Below are 21,565 nucleotides of genomic sequence, written 5' to 3'. Positions count from 1 at the left end.
CTGTGAATCCCTTCTTTCGAGAAAGAAAGCAGGGGTGTGGAGTTATTATGGGATTATTCACTTTTCAATAGAATTGCCATGCGCACAATCTAATTGGCTGTGCCATTTTTAATTTAGGAGGTAAAAGGAGCAGAGACTGGAGGGTTGGTGGAAGTGGCCCAGCCCATTTATCCCAGCCAGTTTTTATCAAGAGTGAATCTTTGGGAAATGTGACTAACCCCTTCTCGAACCAAAGGCTGTGGCGGCTACCGCTGGCTCTCTGTCCCAGGTACCCCAGCAGGCAGTAAATAAGGCCTGTGTTAGACGCTGCTGCCTCGAAAGCTGTAAACACACACAGCAGGGAAATCTGCTCAGGCTGCCCACCGAGGTATCAGAGGCAATTAACTTTCTGCTAGAAGGTGTCTGCACTCGAGGTCAAGACAGATTTATCAAGAAGCCATGTGGGGACACTTCACATAGAAATCTCTTAGGGGGTGGGGGGACAAGGGGCGAGGGCAGGGAAATAAAGGTCCCTCTTGGGCTCTTAAATCAAGTTCGTGATCTTGGAAGGAGTGGGAACCCTTTGTGGCAGGCAGGAGAGAACCCACACTCATTTCCAGCCAGTAAGCACCATCCTGAACCCGAACAACCCATTTCTGGGAAACTTAAAAAAATAAGCGAGCCTCCGAGTGGACGTGAGCCCCACGGGTCCTCTGAGGTGTGTCCCAGCGGCGGCCGCATGAAGAGTGGCTCCTGTGATGTGGGATCTGGGGCGCGCAGGGCCTGACCGCCACCGGCTCCTCTCTCATTATGGGGCCAGAAATAGACGCCCGTCCCGGGAAAAGGGAAATAAGGCTGCGTGGAATGTTTCATCTGTTGGAATATTGTTCCGAGCTGCCTGACAAGATTACCGAGTGCTCAGTTCTGTGGCAGTGGCACTGAGTAAGAGTCTGGAAATTGATGCATTATGTCCTCACTTAAAATAGCAATTGCAGCATAGAAGCAGCAGAGCCACTAGGAAGTGTGGAGAACATATTGATAGAAAGGCCTGCTTCACCTCCATTGTTACCAGCCTGAAAGTTGTGTATCGGAGTGGGGGGGGGGGGCAGGGGGTGCATTTCATTGAAAAGCATTCATGCTGCCCTAACCGATGTGGCTCAGTGGATAGAGCATCGGCCTGCAGACTCAAGGGTCCCAGGTTCGATTCCGGTCAAGGGCATGTACCTTGGTGGCAGGCACATCCGCAGTAGGGAGTGTGCAGGAGGCAGCTGATCGATATTTCTCTCTATCCCTCTCCCTGCCTCTCTGTAAAAAATCAATAAAATATATTTAAAAGAAAAGCATTCGTGCTGTAAAGACTTCTGTACTGCGATGAGACGGGCAGGTTTTTTAGCTCACGTAACCGAGTGCTGCAAGTCTTCCTGCTTTCAAACGGGTGGTAGAAAGTGGGCAACTTGTTTCTTTTCATCTCGGGGTTCCGGGGTTGGTTTGTGAGATAGTCACTTCTGTTTTAACCTCTTTGAATTCCCCTCAGAACAAAAATCCCCAGGTACTTGCTTCCTCATCAGATATTCTTCCCCGTGGGTTGCAGTTGCCTGAATGGGCAGCAAGCTTTCATGAGAGTGAGGTGGAAATATGCATAAAAGAACTGTGTCATCGGCCCCCAAGAAGAAAGCAGCATCCTTTGTCAGCTTAAATGGGATTTTCAGATGCCCCAAACAAGGTAAAAGGGCCCTCTGGAATCCACAGGCCTTTTCACCAGTATGGCCAAGGGAGGGGGTAGAGGTGTTTCTCCTTTTTTTAGGGAGAGAAAGAAAGGGTGATAGGGAGGGAGGGAAAGAGAGAGACATCGATTTGTTGTTCCACTTATTTCTGCATTCATTGGTTGATTCTTATATGTGCCCTGTCGAGGGATCGAACCTGCAACCTTGGCGTATCAGGACAACTCTCTAACTGACTGAGCTACCCAGCCAGGGCTGAGTTGTTCTTTAATATATTTTTATTGGTTTCAGAGAGGGAGAGAGAGAAACATCAATGATGAGAATCATTGATTGGTTGCCTCCTGCACACCCTCTACTGAGGATTGAGCCCACAACCCAGGCATGTGCCCTTGACCGGAATTGAACCTGGGACCCTTCAGTCCGCAGGCTCTATCCACTGAGCCAAACCGGGTAGGGCCCGAGTTGTTTGTTAAAGGATTACTTGAGGTCAAGCAAAGAGGCCCTGACAGGCAATGGCAAGGGGTCCTTTCAGTCCTATCACTTGTTTAACCAACATCTTAAACATGAGAGCCTCCTTCATTAAAGCACTCTACTCCAATAACAAACCCTAAATGGCACTTGCTGAGTGCCAGGCACTGCACTAGCCACTGTGCAGGCGTCTTCTTGAGCGCTCACCAGGACGCTCTGGGGGAGAGAGCGCCCTACCACTGTTCATTAGCCCATTAGGGAAACCAAGCTTCTATGGATGAAGTAATCACGCAGATCCATACAGCTGGCCTTGAACCCTCGACTGGCTGGTTCCACACTGCGTGTTCTCCGCCATGCCCCATTGTCTCCTCGCTTGGTTAAGCAACATTCCTAGAAATGTAGAGAACCTGGAAGTCCCCGGCCCCCGTCTCGTCCCTACTGCCGCTGCCAGCTGGGATGGTATAGCCCGAGCTCTGGACGACGGCTCAGGGTCCGAGAGAGTCACTGTGTCCAGGCTCAGCAAGCAGTTCGCTGTGCTCACAGACCCTCGGTGGAGACTTGAACCACGCAGGAAACCATAATCTGTTGCTCGTTTTTGGACACTGACCAGTTTCCAAATTCCGTCAAGTCACCACAATTTTAGAGAATGTGAGCTTCTATTTGCAAAGCAAGGATTAGACCTTTCTCCCCCTCCACTTTGTAATTTGCATCACCGCTCCTAAGAATGCTGCCTTGAAAGTTGGGACATTTTAAGATAAATATTGCTAGAAAGAACGGTAGGGAAAGTGTAAAACAACAGCAGAATCACGTTGAATAAAAAATTAGAAATGTTGGGTCTGGCCGGCGTGGCTCCGTGGTTGAGTGTCGACCTATGAACCAGGAGGTCACAGTTTGATTCCTGGTCAGGGCACAGGCCTGGGTTGCAGGCTCGGACCCCAGTGTGGGGCGTGCAGGAGGCCTCAGCCAATCATTGATGTGTCTATCTCTCTGTCCCTCTCCCTTCCTCTCTGAAGTCAATAAACCAATGGGGAAAATATCCTCAGGTGAGGATTAACAGTGAATAAAAAATAACAGTGAAATAATAAATAAATAAATAACCTAGTAATTATAAGAAAATTTTGATTAAAAGCATTTTAAACAAGGGTGTTAATGGTCACATATGACACATGGACCAGAAATTGTCTGTTAAATCGAGGTCCGGAATCCGAGGGCTTACTGTACTCGTCCTCGTGCATTCTTTCGAGGACTCTTTTTAGTATGTGTGTCAGTGTTCGTGCGCAGCTGTCAAACCAGCTTCAACGTTCATTTCTCGGAGGGCGGGGCCTGGGATCCTGTTAGCTCCTCAATAGTGACCCATGGCCACACACAAATATAAGCTCAAATGCTGCTGCTTTTTTTTTTTAATCCTCACCCAGGGACATGCTTAGAGAGAGGAAGGGAGAGATAAATAGGTAGAGACACTCTGATGTTGCCTTCCATACCCTCCCTGACTGGGGATCAAACACACAACCCAGATATGTGCCCTGGCCAGGATCTCACTGGCAACCTTTTAATGCACAGGATGACACTCCACCAGCTGAGCCACCGGCTGCACTCAGATGCCTTTTTTAAAAAATATATATATTTTTTTAATTGATTTCAGAGAGGAAGGGAGAGGGAGAGACAGAAACATCAACGATGACAGAGAATCATTGATTGGCTGCCTCCTGCACACCCCACACTGGGAATTGAGCCATAGGTCGATGCTCAACCACTGAGCCACACCAACCGGGCTCAAATGCTTCTAGATAATGATGAGATGAATAGGCAAATAGAGAACAGTGTTGCTGACAAACCACCAGAAATCATCTGTTTGCAAGACCACATGGGTCCTGCTACATGTTCAGTCCGGTCTTATTTAGCACCTTCATTAATGACGCCAATAGAAAATAAACACCGATGTTCACAGATGGTGCTAACTTTGGAGGTGCTGTTCGCAGAAGTGTCAAGGGAGGAGAAATAGAAATGTAAGCAGGAAACAGCAAAGATGTGAAAAAAAAAAAAAAGGCTCAACATAGAAAAGGAGAAAAAGTCTCTCAAACACTTTTTTATGTGATAAAATAAACCCAAAGACACTAGAGCAAAAAGCACCAAGGTGAGAAGTTAAAGGGAGAGACAGAGGGCGGAGCTGTGAGGAGAGAGGAGAGGCTGTGGATGGCTGTCCGAGGACTGGAGGCTCCGAGCCCTCCGCCCGCCCTCTTGTGCGAGAAGGGACCCAGGGCCCGGCCCTGTGTGCAGCCGGTTGACAGCTGCTGTCCATTTGTCCTGTGATGGGGGTGTGGTTTGGTTCATGGTGTCTTGTTGCTTGTTTTTTGTCCTTTTCTCATACTTGAGGTGTGTTCTTTTAGTTTGGGTTTTGAAGGGCTTCATTATCCCCGGCGTAAAGCATTCATTTGGACATTTTGGGAGGGACCGAGGAATGTAGCCTTTAAAGCATCCAGATTCCAAATATAAAAAGCTAAATGGAGCATCCTCACCACCTCGGTCTCTGATGTCTGCGGAGGGGAAAGAAATCGGAGAGCAGGCAGCAGTCCTGAGGCCATGAGGGTGAGCCCCCAGCCGCCTCAGCCCCCTGGCCGGCCTGGCCCAGCTTGCCGGGGGAGGGCTGCAGACACACACAGCGGGAGCCCTCTGACTGACAGAAACAGAACCAGCCGTCCTCCTCGGGGCTTCAGCTGGAAAATCGAGAGACAGTCTATGCGGGGAAATAGTCAAAGCGCGCGCAGAACCTCCCAGCGCCAGGAGTGCGGCCGTGCTCTGCCAGCCTGGGATCAGCCAGGCCTGGGCACAGCAGTGGTGTCTCCTGGTCAAGGAGTGAAGAAGCGAATACCCAGGAAGAGAAATCGACAAGTGGTGACCACGCATGGACATGGGGGGAGGGGTCAGGACGCCCAAACGTTAGCGTCGTTACACAGATTCCGAACGCCTTCTTCTCCGAGAACTAAAGCATCCCCACGCTGCAAGGTGATGCCCCACAGTAGAGCGAGAAAAGCACCCCAACGTGGGAGTGAATAGAATGGGAGGTTCAACACATCGCTCAAGAGACAGACCCTGTGGGCCCAGACCCTCACTCACCACTCTCCCGCTGTGAGCGCCACGCGACCTTCCTCAGCATCTGTGCCCTCACCCATCGCGTGGGCATAAGGACAGCGCCTCAAAGCTGTGGGCAGGATTACACACGGTGATGCATGTGAGCTGTTTAATACAGTGCCCAGTCCATGGTAGGTTCTCCATGGAGGGATGATGATGATTTTCACCTTCCCACCCCCATCCAAGACCCTTTCCACTACGCAAGGCGCACTGCTAAGGAGCACCAGCCACAGCCAGCAAACAGAGAAGTGGTTATCAGAAATACCCGTCCACGTTACTTAGGATACTACTGACACCTTCACATGGAGCCAGTGTCGGCTCATCTCCATTCCACCTCAGAAAAATAGGTGGCATGTTCATTGGTGTGATTCCTGCATCCTTCCATGTTTCCATCAGTCCACATGTTAGCCATCCTACCCCGTGTTTCTCTTTTCCCTGGGAACTTCAGAAGGTGAAAGTGTGGGTGAGTCGGTGGGACTACTAGATCTTTGCAAAAGGTGACTTAATTTTTATTTTCTGGAGATGTCTTCCTGGTGAAATACTCTTTGATAAAATAATTACCGCCCTAGCCAGCTTGGCTCAATGGATAGAGCATCGGCCTGCAGACTGAAGGGTTCCGGGTTCAGTTCCGCCCAAGGGCACATACCTTGGTTGCAGGCTCGATCCCCAGGGCTGCATGCAGGAGGCAACCAGTCGATGTGCCTCGCTCACATCGATGTTTCTCTCTCTGTCTCTTGGATGAGGATTAACAACATCGAAAGGGGAAAAAAAAAGAACAGGGCCGCAGATGAACGAACACCCAGCCCAGCCCGGGGGAGGCGGAGGCGGGTGGCTCTCCAGAGCTCTGGGGAATGACTAACGGGATTTTGGCAGCAGAGTGACAGGTTCTTTTTGTGCCTTTAAAGGATCTCTCTGGTGACAATGTGGAGGACCGTCTGAGGCGGGGTGTGGGGCCACCTGAAGGCAGAGGAGATAGCTAGGAGCTGCATCAGTCACCAGGGGGAGGGGGGGAGGTCCTGGGGTGTGGCCAGAGATTGAGAAGGTGAAATCAATAGGTGGTGGTGACTGGGTGTGGGCAGTGGAGGGAGAGGAGCGCTCCGCTGACCCGGGCTTTGGGGCCTCCGTGACTGGGTGAGTGGTACCCTCCCACTGAGACGGACTCGGCGGGAAAAGGGGTGCCATTTGGGGAAGGGGCCAAGGGATGAGCTCAGGGTTGGACACATTAGGACTCGGCTGTCCGAGGGAGGGCAGGGCTTTGTCCAGTAGGTGGCTGAAAGCAGGGGCTTGGCCTCATGCTAGGATAAGGTCACTGACTGGGTCACTGGAACCACAGGCGTGGGTGACAGAACACTATTTTAAGGAGAAAACAAACAGAAATACCCCTGCAGCCCTGGCTGGTTTGGCTCAGTGGATAGAGTATCAGCCTGTGGACTAAAGGGTCCCAGGTTCGATTCTGGTCAAGGGCATATGCCCAGGTTGCGGGCTGGATCCCTAGTAGGGGCATGCAAGAGGCAATCAATGATTCTCTCGCATGATTGATGTTTCTCTCTCCCTTCCTCTCTGAAATGAATAAAATAAAAAATAAATACGTACTCCTCCAGTATTCCTATCTCTGGAGGTGTCAGTCTGGACGTTACTCCCTCTGGAAGCCACCCACGCTTAGGTGGCCTTCCTCTAGGCGGCCTGTGTGTGTGGCACGGCGCTAATGTTTGCCGGTAAAACGGGAATGCCTTGAGCTGGGGGCCTGCGTCCCACTAATGTGTCCTCTTTCTCTGGACGGGGCCCAGCCATCGTGTGGGCTTGGTAAATAGAAAAGGAAAGGAGTGCAGGTTGGGAGAAATGGTGATGGTGGTGGGTGAGAGTGAGCCATGGGGAAGGGTGCTGGTTGGGGGGACCTCCAGGGTAAGTGAGGATGCACCCAGTGCACCCGAGAGCCAGATCAGCCTAGGATGTGGCAGAGGCAGACGCCAGCCTGTGCTGGGGCCTCAGCATGCGCTGCCTGCCCAGAGCTGTTTAGAGACGAGTTTTACTTTCTAGATAAAAGTGGTTTCCCGCCGGCCAGCATGGCTCAGTGGTTGAGCATTGACCTGTGAACCAGAAGGTCATGGTTGGATTCCTGGTCAGGGCACATGCCCGGGTTGCGGGCTCAATCCCCAGTGTGGGGCGTGCAGGAAGCTGCCTCTCTCTCTCTCTGTCTCTCTCTTTCTCCCTTCATATACATACGTGTGTGTGTGTGTGTGTGTGTAATTTTTTAATTGGCTTTCCCCTACATCCTTCACCAACTACAAACCCAGAAAGGACTCATTAGACCAGGAGACATGACACCCCCACTCTCAAAACTGCATGGGCCCTGGACCCTTAGACTCACTTTAGAAGGGACAGACGGAAGGAAGTAAAAGGCTTGTCCGACCCTGACAGAAACAGAAGCAGCGTTTCCCAAAGCAGGGTGTGGAGACCCGCCCTCCGCGGTGTGATCTGAGCAGAGGGACTTGCCTCTCGCAGGAAATGAAATGCGCTGGGAACAGCTGCGACCCGAGCTCTAGGCCCCTCTGAGAGCACACGCACCTGCAGCCCGTCTTCATGGCTCTAGGGTTTGTCCTGAAACACCCACTACATTAATCATCACTTCGAAAAGGGTCTCCTCTGTACTGCCTGCCTGCGTCTGGCACACAGCGAGCTTCCTCCCCCACATCCTGTGACCCAACACCGGAGAACTACTGCCTGACCCTTGCATTCAGGAACTCTGCCAGGCCCCCAGAGAACACAGTCCCCAGTGAGTGAAGGAGGGAGGGAGAGAGAGAAACATTGATGTGAGAGAGACACATCAATTGGTTGCCTCCTGCACACACCCATACTGGGGCTGGGGAACCTGCAACTGAGGTACGTGCCCTTGATCAGGAATTGAACCTGAGACCGCCCCCCTTCACTCACTCCCATTCCATTCCCTTCCAAGAGCATTGGTTAGACCCAGGACCACCACGGCTCCAGCAGGGAGCACCATGGAGAGGAAAGAGTGGTTCACTCCATCCCCCAAGTCCTGGTCTACGGAGGGCAAGCCCATGGGTGAAGCAGGGGACATTTTCTGGGCTGATTCAGCTCCTGGAGAGACCAGAGTTCCCCCATTCCTGTAGGACGAATGAATGTATGGCCACACGGGACCTCCCATTGATGCCTCCAATGCATTTACCCACCGATTTCTCTAATCAGCAGAGGACAGGAGTCTAAATGAAAAACGAGGGAAAGTAATCTGATAAAGGCCATTTGCCTGCAGTGATGGCTTGGAACAGATGAAAGTCCCCGAATTCCACAGTTTGCTGAGCCATTAAATCCTGTAACAGAAGATGGGGTGGGGGGGTCCCCCCCCAGCAGCCGGCCTCCGCGGCAGCTGTCGTCTGGCCTGGCACACCATCAGACACCCTGCCTCGTCTATGAAGTCTCCTCTCTTGCCTTCAGAGCATAAGGAAGGTGCTCGGCTCCACAGCTTCCAGGCAGAGGCGTCCCTGACCTCCCGCACTGTCCGCTGCTGGGCCTGCTGCCGCCCTTCCATCTCCTCCCTCAGCAGAGAAACCCTTGCTGGTGTCAAAACCATGCCTGTTGAACTTGAGATGGGCAAAGGAAACGCGGTTTGAGGGCAACTTCTTATATTTCCATTATGATCCATGTACTTTTTAAAATACACAAAACATATTGTCAGAATCCGTGCATGCGTACTGTTGTGCCATCATCACCACTGTCTCATTCTGGAATATTTCCATCGCCCCTAAGGAAACCATACAACCCGGCAGTTCCTCCGTGGCCCAGCTGCGCTAAGGTTTCTCTCCATAGATGTGCCTGTTCTGGACATGTCATGTCAGTGGGATTATATGATTGATAGATGCCTTGTTGTGTCTGACTCCTACGTTGCATAACGTTTTCAAGGTTCACCCATGTAGCAAGTATCAGTGCTTCATTTTTTTTTAAATCTTTATTGTTGAAAGTGCTTCATTTCTTTGTACGGCTGAATAATATTTCATTAAATGGGTGCCCCACATTTTGCTTGTCCACTCATCAGTTGATAGATGTTTGGACTGTTTTTGCTCTTTGTTTATTGCAAATGATGCTGCTATAAACACTCCTGTATGCATTTCTGTTTGAATACCTGTTATCACTTCTTTGGGGCATGTGTCCAGGAGTGGAATTGCTGGGTTGCATGCTAATCCTACGTTTAGCTCAGTGAGGAACCACCAAACTCCACCCACCACGCTGTCTGTGTTGTCTGTTGAGGGCAGTGTGTGGACAACACCAACCAGAGTTGCTTCGTCCAGCTCTTTAGACCAGCAGAAGGCTGGTTCTTCTTCTTGCCCTCACTGTTGTTATAAATGCAGCCCAACACAACTGGCATTTGGCCTCAGTTCACAGCATAGCCTCCTCCAAGCCCAAAATCCTGGCCTGTTTGACTCAGTGGTTAGAGCATCGGCCCATGGACAAAAGGGTTTCAGGTTCAATTCCTGGTCTAGGGCACGTACCTCGGGTGCAGGTTCCCCAGCCCCAGTCTGGGTGCATGCAGGAGGCAACCAATTGATGTGTCTCTCACATCAATGTTTCTCTCTCTCCCTCCTTCCCCTCCTCCCTTTCTCTCACTCAGTCTCTCTGGAAATCATTGGAAAAAGTATCCTTGGGTAAGGATTAAAGAAAGAAAATAGGAAAGAAAAAAATCTCACTTGGTAAAGGCAAACATTTAGTAAAAGCAATGGATCAACCAACTATAAAGCTAGTACAAAAATTAGAAGATAAAAGTAAGATCGTGTGTAAGCACAACAATAAATTAAGGGATATGTATAAACACTCTCAAAAAAAAGTTTTTAAAAGTAATGACTGCCCTAACCAGTTTGGCTCAGTGGATAGAGCGTCGGCCTGCGGACTAAAGGGTCCCAGGTTCGATTCCGGTCAAGGGCATGTACCTTGGTTGCAGGCATATCCCCAGCAGGAGGCAGCTGATCGATGTTTCTCTCTCACCGATGTTTCTCTCTCATCAATGTTTCTCTCTATCCCTCTCCCTTCCTCTCTAAAAAAATCAATAAAATATATATATTTTTTAAAGTAATGACAAAAATAAATGTGGAGAGGGTGAGTATAAAGTAGTGATTTTAAAATGTGTTCCAAGTTAAGTGACCATTAACTTAAAATAGACTGCTATAAACATAGTGTGGGATATATGAAGAACATGGTAACCACAAACCAAAAATCTACAAGAGATATACAAGAAATAAAGAGAAAAGAATCTGAACACAACACTAGAAAGTCATCACTATACAAGAGTGCAAGAGAGTAAAAAGGAACAGGGAGGAACTACAAACACAATGAATAAAATGTCAATAATTCTATAACTATCAGCAATTACTTTAAGTGTAAATGTATTAATTGCTCCAACCAAAGACATAGGGTTTTAAAAGACCCATATAGCCCTAGCTGGTTTGGCTCAGTGGATAGAGCATCAGCCTGCGGACTGAAGGGTCCCGGTTTCAATTCTGGTCAAGGGCATATGCCCTGGTTGCGGGCTCAGTTCCTAGTGGGGGGCATGCAGAAGGCAACTGATCAATGATTCTCCCCCATCATTGATGTTTCTATCTCTCCCTCTCCCTTCCTCTCTGAAATCAATAAAAATATTTTTTAAAAAAAGAAAAAAAGACCCAAGCTGGTGAGGGTCTGGGGTAGGAGGCGGGGGTGGGGGGAAGGGAGATATATGTAATACTTTCAACAATAAATATTTTTTAAAAATAAATAAGTTTAAAATAAAAAGACCCATATATAAGCTGTCTACAAGAGATCCACCGCAGATTGAAAGACACACAGACGTAAAGGGGTAGAAAAAGACATTTCATGAAAATGGAAATAAAAATAGCTAGGGTAGCAATACTCAGACAAAATGAGACTTTTAACAAGGGCTATAGCAAGAAGCAAAGAAGGGCATTTCATGATAAAGGGACCAATCCAACAAGAGGCTATAACTCTCAAAAACATCTACATAGGAGCACCTAAATATGTAAAGCAAATATTGATGCACATAAAGGGAGAGATTAACAGTAATACAGTTATAGTAGGGAACTTGAACACCCCATTGATATCAATGGATAGATCATTCAGACAGAAAATCAACAAGGAAGCAGTGGCCTTAAATGACACTTTAGACCAGATGGACTTAATTGATATTTTTAGGACATTTCTCCCAAAAACAGCAAAATATACATTGTTTCCAAGGACACATGGAACATTTTCCAAGATAGACCACATGTTAGGCCCCAAAACAAGTCTCAATAAATTTAAGAATCTAACCTTATGCCTAAAAGAACTAGAAAAAGAACAAACAAAACACAATGGGAACAGAAGGGAGGAAATAACAGAGTAGAAATCAACAAAATTGAGTCTAAAAATGAGTAGAAAAAAATCAATGAAACCAAGATCTGGTTCTTTTTGTTTTGTTTTGTTTTGTTAGTCCTCACCTGAGGATATTAGGGAGAGTGGAAGAGAGAGGGAAAGATGGAGAGAAACATGATGTAAGAGAAACACATTGATTGGTTGTCTCCTTCACAAGCCCCCACCAGGGCCCGGGCCGGGGAGGAGTCTGCAACTAAGGTACATGCCCCTTGACCAAAATAGAGCCAGGGACCCTTTGGTCCACAGGCCAACACTCTATCCAGGGAGGGAGGAAGGGAGGGAGGGAGGGAAATTATAGGCCAATGTCGCTGATAAACATAGATACTAAAATCCTCAACAAAATATTAGCAAACCGGATCCAGCAATACATTGAAAGGTCGGACACCATGATCAAGTAGGATTTATTCTTGAGATGCGAGGCTGGTTCAAAATCCACAAATCAATTAATGTGATACACCACATAAACAAAATGAGGGACAAAAGTCTATGATCGTATCAATAGAAGCAGAAAAGGCATTTGTCAAAATCCAATACCTATTTATGATAAATCCTCTCAGCAAACTGGGGATAGAGGAAATATACCTCAACATAATGAAGGCCATATATGACAAACCCACAGCTAACATACTCGGTGGTGAAAAGCTATAAGTTTTCTCTTTAAGATCAGGAACAAGACAAGGATGTCCACTTTCACCACTTTTATTCAACATATTGGAAGTCCCAGCTACAACCATCAGATAGGAAAGAGAAAAGGCATCCCAAACTGTTATTTGCGTATGACACACCAGATACAGAGAACCTACACACACAAAAACTATTAGAACTAATAAATTAATTCAATGAAGTGGTAGTAGGATATAAAATTCATATTCAGAAAGTGGTTGCATCTTATATACCAATAACTACAAGAGTAATTTTTTAAAAAATTTTATTTACAATTGCATCCAAAAGAATAAATACCTAGGAATAAATTTAACCAAGAGGTAAAAAGACCTGTACTCAGAAAACTGTAAGACACTGAAGAAAGAAATTGGAGAATATACAAGTAAATGGGAACATATATCATGCTCATAGATAAGAATTAACTTCATTAAAATGCCCATACTACCCAAAGCAATCTACAGATTCAGTGCAGTCCCTATGAAAATACCAATGGCATTTTTCACAGAACTAAAATAATCCTAACATTTTTGTAGAACCATAAAAGACCTCAAATAGCCAAATCAATCTTGAGAAAGAAAAACAAAGTTGGAGGAATCACAATGCTGGATATCAAGTTATACTACAAAGCCACTGTAATCAAAACAGCCTGGTACTGGCATAAGAACAGGCATCTAGATCCAAGGGCCAAGAGTTCGATCTCCGGTCAAGGGCATGCACCTGGATTGCGGGATTGTTCCCAGGTGCCTGTGGAAGGCAACCACTCGGCTTGTCTCCATCATGTCAGTGTTTCTTTCTCTCCTCTCCCCTCCTCTCGCCAAGATTTCCTCCCACCTCCCTCTCTCTTTTTCACGCTCCTAAAAAAAAAAAAAAAATCAGTGGAAAAAATATCCTTGGGTGAGGATTAATTTTTTTAAAAAATGGGCAGAGGATCCCAATAGACATTTCTCCCAAGAGGACATACAGATGGCCAAAAGATCCTCAACAGTAATCATCAGGGAAATGCAAAAACCACAATGAGATAACACCTCACACCTGTTAGAATGGCTACCATCAATCATTGTAGATTGGTGCAGCCATAGAAAACAGTATGGAGGCTTCTTAAAAAGTTAAAGATAGCCCTAACCGGTTTGGCTCAGTGGATAGAGCGTCGGCCTGCGGACTGAAGGGTCCCAGGTTCGATTCCAGTCAAGGGCATGTACCTTGGTTGCGGGCACATCCCCAGTGGGAGGTGTGCAGGAGGCAGCTGATCAATGTTTCTCTCTCATCGATGTTTCTAGCTCTCTATCCCTCTCCCTTCCTCTCTGTAAAAAATCAATAAAATATATTTTTAAAAAAAAGTTAAAGATAGAACTACCACATGACTCAGCAATTCCACTTCTGAGTATTTATCTAAAGAAACACAAAAGACTCATTTAAAAAGATGCCTGCACCCCTATGCTCACTGCAGCAAGGTATGGAAGCAACCTAAGTGCCCACCCATCGATGAATGGGTGAAGAAGACATGGTACAGATACGCAATAGACTGTTACTCGGCCCTAAAGAGAAAAGAATGAAATCTTGCCATCGCAACAACATGGGTGGACCTAGAGGGAATTATGCTGAGTGAAATAAGGCAGACAGAGAAGAACAAAAACCATATGATGTCATTTATATGTGGGGTCTAAAAATCAAGATAAATAAACCACAAACAAACTCATACAGAGAACAAGTTGATGGTTGCCGGATGTGGGGGGCGGGGGGGAACAGATGGGTAAAAAAGGCGAAGGAATTAAGAAGTACCAATTGCCAGTTATAAAAACAGTCACGGAATGTCAAGTACAGCAGGAGTATAGTCAATAATATTTAGTAACTATGTATAGTGCCAGATGGGCACTAGACTTACTAAGGGACCACTTTGTAAGTTATGTAAATGTCTAATCACTATGTTCTACACCTATAACATATACTGTAGGTCACCTGTAATTGAAGCTTTTAAAATGTTTCTAATACATAAATGATAGTTACTTGTGTCTTACGGGCTTGGATGTCCCAGAGCACGGTCCCTGCTTTCGTTCTGCTCCCTGAGGCGGGGGTTGGCCCTCCTCCCCCATCTGCTCCTCCGCCAGCAGTAGTTACCCCACAGTGCTCACTGGGACACAAGAAGGGGCGCAGGGACGCTTTCCGCCCAGCCCAGTGTGGGGCGAACAGTCTGGAGCAGTGATTGTCCCTGCCTTTTTTATCCTGCATCCCCCACCCGTGGGCTCCATTTCAAGGTGAAGTTGTGCCCTTGTGATCCTGGGGTGCCGTTCTGCAGTAGCCATTTGCTCCTTGTTTTCCCACCAGCCCAAGCCCTGCACTAGGACTGTAGAGCAGGTACTGGAGATGCACAGAGCCAAGAGCAGGGGCGGGGCGCTGGGGTGCTCTCCGCTGACCCTCTGACCCTGAACTCGTGGCCGGGAGGGGTCTCTCGTTGGAAGGGCTGCATTGAGAGTAGCCGGTTCTGATTGTACGCACAGGGGGTGGGCTAGGGGTTCACGTTTCCTCCGTTAGATTTTTCTAGCTGACTTGGAATGGGCTCTTTCAGAACCTTTTCCCCAAGACCGAGGCCCCAGGTGGTTCTGGAGCCCACTGGGTGTGCACGAGTGTACCAGGCTCCACAGACGGGGCGGGAAGACACGCAGGCAGTGGGGGGCAGTGCTGGGCATCGCGTGCTCCTGGCCACGGGCCCCACATGGACCCGACCGCCCGCAGCTCAGGCCCGCACCTGCCCCGCAAAGCAGGCCTGCTCCCGCAGGGGTGAGAAGGGCCTGCGTCACTGCCTCTGATGGGCTCTGCTATTTTTATGTCCAGGCTGGTTAAAAATAGCCGGCAAAGCCCAGGTTTCAGCTGCAGCTGACAAGGCATTAAGAGACCTAAGGCCCGCAAGTGACAGCCCTGGGTCTCCTCCGGCGCCCATTTCTGCCTCTACGACAGGTTTCATGAGAACACGGGGAGGAACAGGCCTGAGAAGAACACCCGCGAGCTTCCCGCTGTGGGGCATGTGCGCGGGGCACCCCCGGGAAGCGTGCCCGGCGGGTGCTCTGCTTGAGGCCGGCAACACCCGTCTGCGGCCAGGACAGGCTGCTCAGAGCCGGGCAGGAGGGGACGCATCCGTGATTGTGCCTGGAAAGCGCCTCCTGCTCACCTGGGCCCCGGAGGCACGTAAGGCCGGGCAGGAGGGAGCGCCTGCGGCCTCGGCCCCACTCGCCCTGCGGTGCAGACACCTGGCACTCGCTGTTCAACACAGGGAAGGACGCAGTCCGGGAGCCCAGCAGAGCAATGGGGGCCAGCCCGACCCCTGGAGGCCCCTGGCCACCAGGTCTTTCTCCTCTCACCTCCCAGCGCACAGAGAGCTGCCGTGGCACAAGCCGAGTTTCAGTGTGGGCTGTGCCGGCACGTGTGAGCTGATGTGAGGGCCAACCTATTTAGAGACTTTCTCGGGTCTTAAAATAAGCCGCTCTGCAGTGTATCTGGGCGGGGGCGGAGGGGGCGGGCTGCTGCTACTCAGCAGGTGCACCAAGCCTCACTGACCGCCCCCCCTCGGGCCTCCTGGGCGTTGACCCCCCTCGGACCCTGGCTGAGCCCCTCAGGCAGCAGGGGCACAAGCTCCCAGGCCGAGCGTGCGCTCCAGTTCACAGTCTTCACGTGGCCGACCTCCCGACCGCGGTGGGTCCAGCAGCAGAGCGGCCTGGTGCGCGGTGGCAAAGCCGAGTCAAAGCCCCAGAGGCTCCCGGGGACACGGCAGTCAGACCCGTTCTCACAGCTGGACCCGTGCCGGGCAGGGCGAGCGGCTCCCACACCTTCCGCTCCCCAGAGGGAGTGTGCAAGGCAGTCTCCCTGCAGCCCCAGACACGGCGCCGCCCCGGGCTCCCTGCTGCAGTCAGATTCCTGAGAAATAGTTGTGCATCAGAAGGAATCCCCAGCCCCTCATGTCAGGCCCCCTGCTGACACCTAAAGCCCCGGGACTCTGGTCTCAGGCCGGGGACATGGTGGCTGAGGTTCACCGCATCACCCTCCTCTGGTCCAACTCAACACACTGGTTCCGGAGCCAGGCTCAGAGGTCAGAGGTCAGAGGGTCAGCCCCCTGTTCTCGGAGGCTCTGGCTGGAGGCCACACCCGGCACCAGCCTCCTGGGGCTTCTCAAGGCCTCCGCGGAGGCCTCCGGTGCCCCTGCCCCTGGGGCATTTGGGGGGCCCAGGGGAGCTTGGCCAGAGGCAGGCCCTGGGTGGCCTGGGAATCACCCACTCTGGCTGCCTGCTAACTGCCCGTCTGGTCTTTTTCTTTTTGGTTCTCCCAGTGAGAAGCGCCATCTTCAAGTCAACGTCACCAACCCCGTGCAGTGCAGCCTGCACGGGAAGAAGTGCACCGTTTCCGTGGAGACGCGGCTCAACCAGCCACAGCCCGACTTCACCAAGAACCGCTCCGGCTTCACCCTCAGCGTGCCCGGGAACTGAGGCTCCGCAGCCCGGCCGCCGCTCAGCATCCGCGTCTCTGTCTCGTTGCCGATCCCTGCTACCCGCTAGAAATCAGCTCCAGGCCCGCGTGGGGCGCCCCTGTGCCTCCTCGGCCTCCTCACAGGCCCCTCCCCTGAGATGATCTCCCCTCTCCTGCCTTCGGTCTCGCCTTCCTCTGCCCCAACCGTCCACTGTCCCCAGTCAACAAACCAAAGAGCCGGGTGCCCTGTCCCAGAGCCCACGTCTCACCTCCGGCAGCTCGGAGGTGCCTTCCGTTGGTGAGGGCGTCCCTGGGACGGGTCAGCACCCTGACCCAGGACCCCCTGCTGGCCCTGTAGGAGGTGGGGTGGGGAGCCCCCTGCTCTGTCCGTGAGCCCATCCTGCCCCGCCTCCCCCCAGGGGGCTGAGGTCCTCGTGGCTGTTTCTCGGCTCCTCCGTGGACCCCGTTCTCCCAGCAGCAGCCAAAGCCTCCAGGTGAGCAGGTTAGCCTGCAGGACCAGCCCCTCAGCCCAGGAGCGGTGCTGGCAGGACAGCCACGCCCCGCTGGCAGCCGGCCTGCCCACGCCTGCCCCGCCCAGCCCCCGGCCACCTCTCTGCGGGAGAGCGGGGACGCTCCCAGGATCCTCCAGCACGCGCCTGTGCCCGTGGTGGCCTGACACGTATTTCTGCAGCTCGCAGGGTTGCTCCTCAGATGCCGTGTCCGCTGCACCCACGCTCGTGTCAGGAACACGAGTAAAATGGAGTCGCAGGGGCTGGGGGCACTCGTGGGCCCCTTCATACTCATGGAGAACCAGGGCTGGCACAGGAGGGTCAGAGCACACGGGAACCCTGGGGGCTGGGGAGGTAGGAAACGCGGAGTCCTGGCACTGCGGGCCAGGCCAGAATGTCCACCCCGCCGCTGGGCACGCAGACCTCAGGCCAGGAGAGCAGCGCCATCTTGCCTGCCTGTGCCCGGCATGTGCCTTCAGATGTCCGCCTGAGACCACCCCCCGCCGTGACTCAGCTGAAGGGGGCGCCTGGCCCTCTGGGCAGCATGCGCCCCCCTGCCGGAGCCTTGGGAGGGAACTCGGGGCACCCGGTGAAGGGGCTGAGGGTGAGCCCAGGCCTCAGGAGCCTGGCAGGGTGTGAGGGCATGCCGCTCCCTGCTCCCACCCACGCTCCCGTCCTGTCTCCCTGACCCGCACAGCACACCCAGTGCCTGAGGGCAGGCTCCTGTGCCTCGCGCAGGACCCGCCGTGGTCCCCTGGCTGACCCCCAGGTGGTCCCGGCAGCCTGGTCTCCTCCACACCCCCGCCGGCTCCGCAGGGCTGGTGGACATCGGCACCGTGCACGGTTCACGACCAAGACTCCACCGGCATCCTGTCCTGGGAAGCCATTGTCCCGCCCGAAGCCCGGCCAGCTGCCCGCGCCGCGCAGAGGGGCCACCAGCCCGGTTCAGAGGCGCACGTCGTTTTGCCAAGCGCCTGGCCACCAGTTGAACCATCTGAACTGGACCGCTGCCTCTCCACTCTGCTTATTTCCCTGACCTGTCGCTTTCTACAGGAGACATGCAGTGTCTGTCTTAGACACACCAAAGTGGAACCTGCCAAATGAGTGCCTTTCAGAGGCCAGGGGGGAACAGGAGGGCTGGCGGCCTCCCTCCACCTCTGCGTGGCCGGGAGCCTCGGCCCAGCCCCAGGGCCTCCGGGCTGAGGGCCTCCTGGCTGAGGGCGGTCACGGGCACTTTCATCGTGTTCTAAGAGAAGTCCGTGTGGGACTGAAGGAGGATCAGGAATGTAGGGTGAGACCACGGTGGTCTTCCCGGATGCCGAGAGGGAAGCAGGACACAGTGATTGTACGCAATGAAGTGTTTCTCTTGATTTAATTCAATGCAATGTATGGTTTGGTGCATATATTCCTATTTCCCATTAAATTAACTCTATTTCTAAAGCATATTTTGATTTACCATCAAGAGCAATAAAGCGTTAAATCTTAATTTTTAAAGGTGTTCTGCTTATCTTTCATTGGAAACTCCACCCGTGATTGTAAACTTTTCGCTTCTACAGAGCCCGCTGTTACCCCGGAGGATGGGAGGGAGCATTCAGCACAAATGCAGGGTAATGCACCTGAGCCTCCTGAACACAAATAGCACATGGTGGAAAAAAGATCTTAGCCTCTGAAACAGCATGGAGGGCCTGGAGAGTATCATGCTAAGCCAAATAAGCCAGGCAGAGAAAGACAAGTATCACATGACCTCACTCATATGTGGAGTCTACTGAACAAAGTAAACGAACAAAATAGATCCAGAGACATGGGATCAGGGAACAGACTGAGGAATCTAAGAGGGAAGGTGGGAAGAGATCAACCAAAGACCTTGTAGGCATATATGCATAACCCATGGACACAGACCATAGGGTGGGGAAGGCCTGGGAGGCAGGGGGGCTAGAAGAGGTCATTGGGGGATAATGTAATGTAATACTTTTAACAATAATGAATATATATATATGTATATATATACATATATACACACACACACACACATATATATATATATACACACACACACACACACACACACTGAGTGGCCAGATTATTATGATCTCTGAACACATAAATAATCTGGCCACTCAGTGTATATCCTATATCAGTGGTCGGCAAACTCATTAGTCAACAGAGCCAAATATCAACAGTACAATGATTGAAATTTCTTTTGAGAGCCAAATTTTTTGAACTTAAACTTCTTCTAACGCCACTTCTTCAAAATAGACTTGCCCAGGCCATGGTATTTTGTGGAAGAGCCACACTCAGGGGACCAAAGAGCTGCATGTGGCTTGCGAGCCGCGGTTTGCCGACCACTGTCCTATATAATAAAAGGCTAATATGCAAATTGTCCCCTAGACCAGGAGTTCAACCAGCAGGCAGGCCGGCCAACCACCCATGTCCCCTCCCCCTGGCCAGGCTGGCTGGACCCCAACCATGCACGAATTCATGCACCAGGTCTCTAATATCTACACTAATAAAAGAGAAACATGCAACTTAACCATCACTCCGCTATGCCAAGCCACACCCACAAGCCAATCAGGAGTGAGTATGCAAATTAACCCAACCAAGATGGCAGCCAGCCACAGAGCTGGAGCAAGCAGGAGGCTTGGGTTGTCCCGGGCGATGGAGGAAGCAAAGCTTCCCGCCCTCCCTGGCCAGCCCTGGCCTCTGCTCAAGGCTACAAAGTTTCAATTATAGAAGATAAATAAATCCTAGATACTTGCTTCCAGCCAGCCCTGGCCTCCGCTCAAGGAGGCTCTGAAAAAAAAAAAAAAAAGAAAAGAAAAAAAGGAGGGGCTGGGACCTTGCGTCGCCGGGGGGTGATCAGGCCAGGATGGGACAGCAGGGGCCTTTGGGGGTAAGCAGACCAGCAGAGGGGCCAGTTGGGGGTGAGCAGGCCGTCAGTGGGGGTCAGTTGGAGGTGATCAGGACAGCAGGGGGGGGGACAGTTTGGAGTGAGCAGGCCAGCGGGGGGAGGGGGGGAGTTGGGGTGAGCAGGCCAGCAGGGGGGGGCAGTTGAGGGCAAGCAGGCCAGCAGGGGTGGCAGTTGGGGGCGAGCAGGCCAGCAGGGATGGCAGTTGGGGGCGAGCAGGCCAGCAGGCAGAGTGGTTAGGGGCAATCAGGCAGGGAGGCAGGCAGGCAGGTGAGCAGCTGGAGCCAGCAGTCCCAGATTGTGAGAGGGATGTCCGACTGCCGGTTTAGGCCCAATCCCTGCAAACCAGCAGTAGGACATCCTTCGAGGGGTCCCAGATTGGAGAGGGTGCAGGCCAGGCTGAGGAACGTCCCCCCACCCCCAGTGCACAAAATTCTTGCGCCATTTTGAGGCCTGATGGCTAACTCCAAGTTCAATGCTTCCACGTTTACTGAAACTGAAGCATGCATTGACGAAGGAAAGGCTCAGGTTCTTAAGGCTGCAGCCTGGGGAGGGATCCGAGGCTGGCTGGCTGGGGGTGGCAGGATGACAGGTGAGTGAGAGAAACCAGGACTTCTCAGGGTGGGGGCAGCTGCAGGCCCTAATACCCATGGGCCCTGCAGCCACACGAGGCCACCCAGTCATCACAGAAGAGAACATGCAGTGCGGACCAGGGGATGCACTCGGGAAAGCCAGTGGCCCTCGCTGCGAGGCTGAGAGCCCCTCAAGTTGCAACCTGAGCAGAACAGCCTTCGGTGCCCAGGGGCAGCTGCAAACCACAGGCACTGGGCCTGGATAGGACGGGGCCCACACCTAGTCCCCGAGGCTTGGGCTGGGAGCATGAGTGGACAGAGACCACTGGCAACACAGGCATACCTCATTTTATTGCATCTGGCAACACAGGCATACCTCATTTTATTGAGCTTGCTTTATCGTGCTCACAGATGCTGCATTTTTAACAAACTGAAGGCAAGACCCTCCACCAGCAAAAAGATGACTGTTCGCTTTATTGCAATGCTCCCTTGATTTATGGTGCCTGGGACCGAACCACAGTACCTCTGAGGTATGCCTGTCCAACCAGAGGGGACTCACCCTTGCACCATTTCGGGCTTATTGGAAGCCCCAAGCCGGGGCCACATGGACACCACTCCTCCTGCTGGCCTGGGTGCTTCTGGGCAGTGGGTGCTGAACAGAGCCAGGCCCACACCACATGGGGCCACAGCCTTGGAGCCAAGCTCCACAACTGGGTCCCTGCAGGACCACTCAGCCAGCGGTCACCAGGCCAT

General features: G+C 51.6%; 1 protein-coding gene across 1 annotated transcript in view; it reads left to right on the top strand.

Moving 5' to 3' along the window:
- The window catches only part of MYO1D (myosin ID), a 283,903-nt gene extending 265,077 nt beyond the window's left edge, over positions 1-18,826 (top strand). The window contains exon 22 of the mRNA XM_080678530.1: positions 16,690-18,826. Coding sequence (XP_080534656.1) covers positions 16,690-16,846 — 157 coding nt within the window. The 3' untranslated portion in view covers positions 16,847-18,826. The remainder of the gene's footprint in view (positions 1-16,689) is intronic.
- Positions 18,827-21,565: the final 2,739 nt, after the last annotated feature.

This window comes from Plecotus auritus (assembly GCF_963455305.1).
Source record: "Plecotus auritus genome assembly, chromosome: 7".
Lineage (NCBI taxonomy): Eukaryota > Metazoa > Chordata > Mammalia > Chiroptera > Vespertilionidae > Plecotus > Plecotus auritus.
Note: the sequence above shows the minus strand (reverse complement) of the source record. Positions and strands in the feature narration are given on the sequence as shown.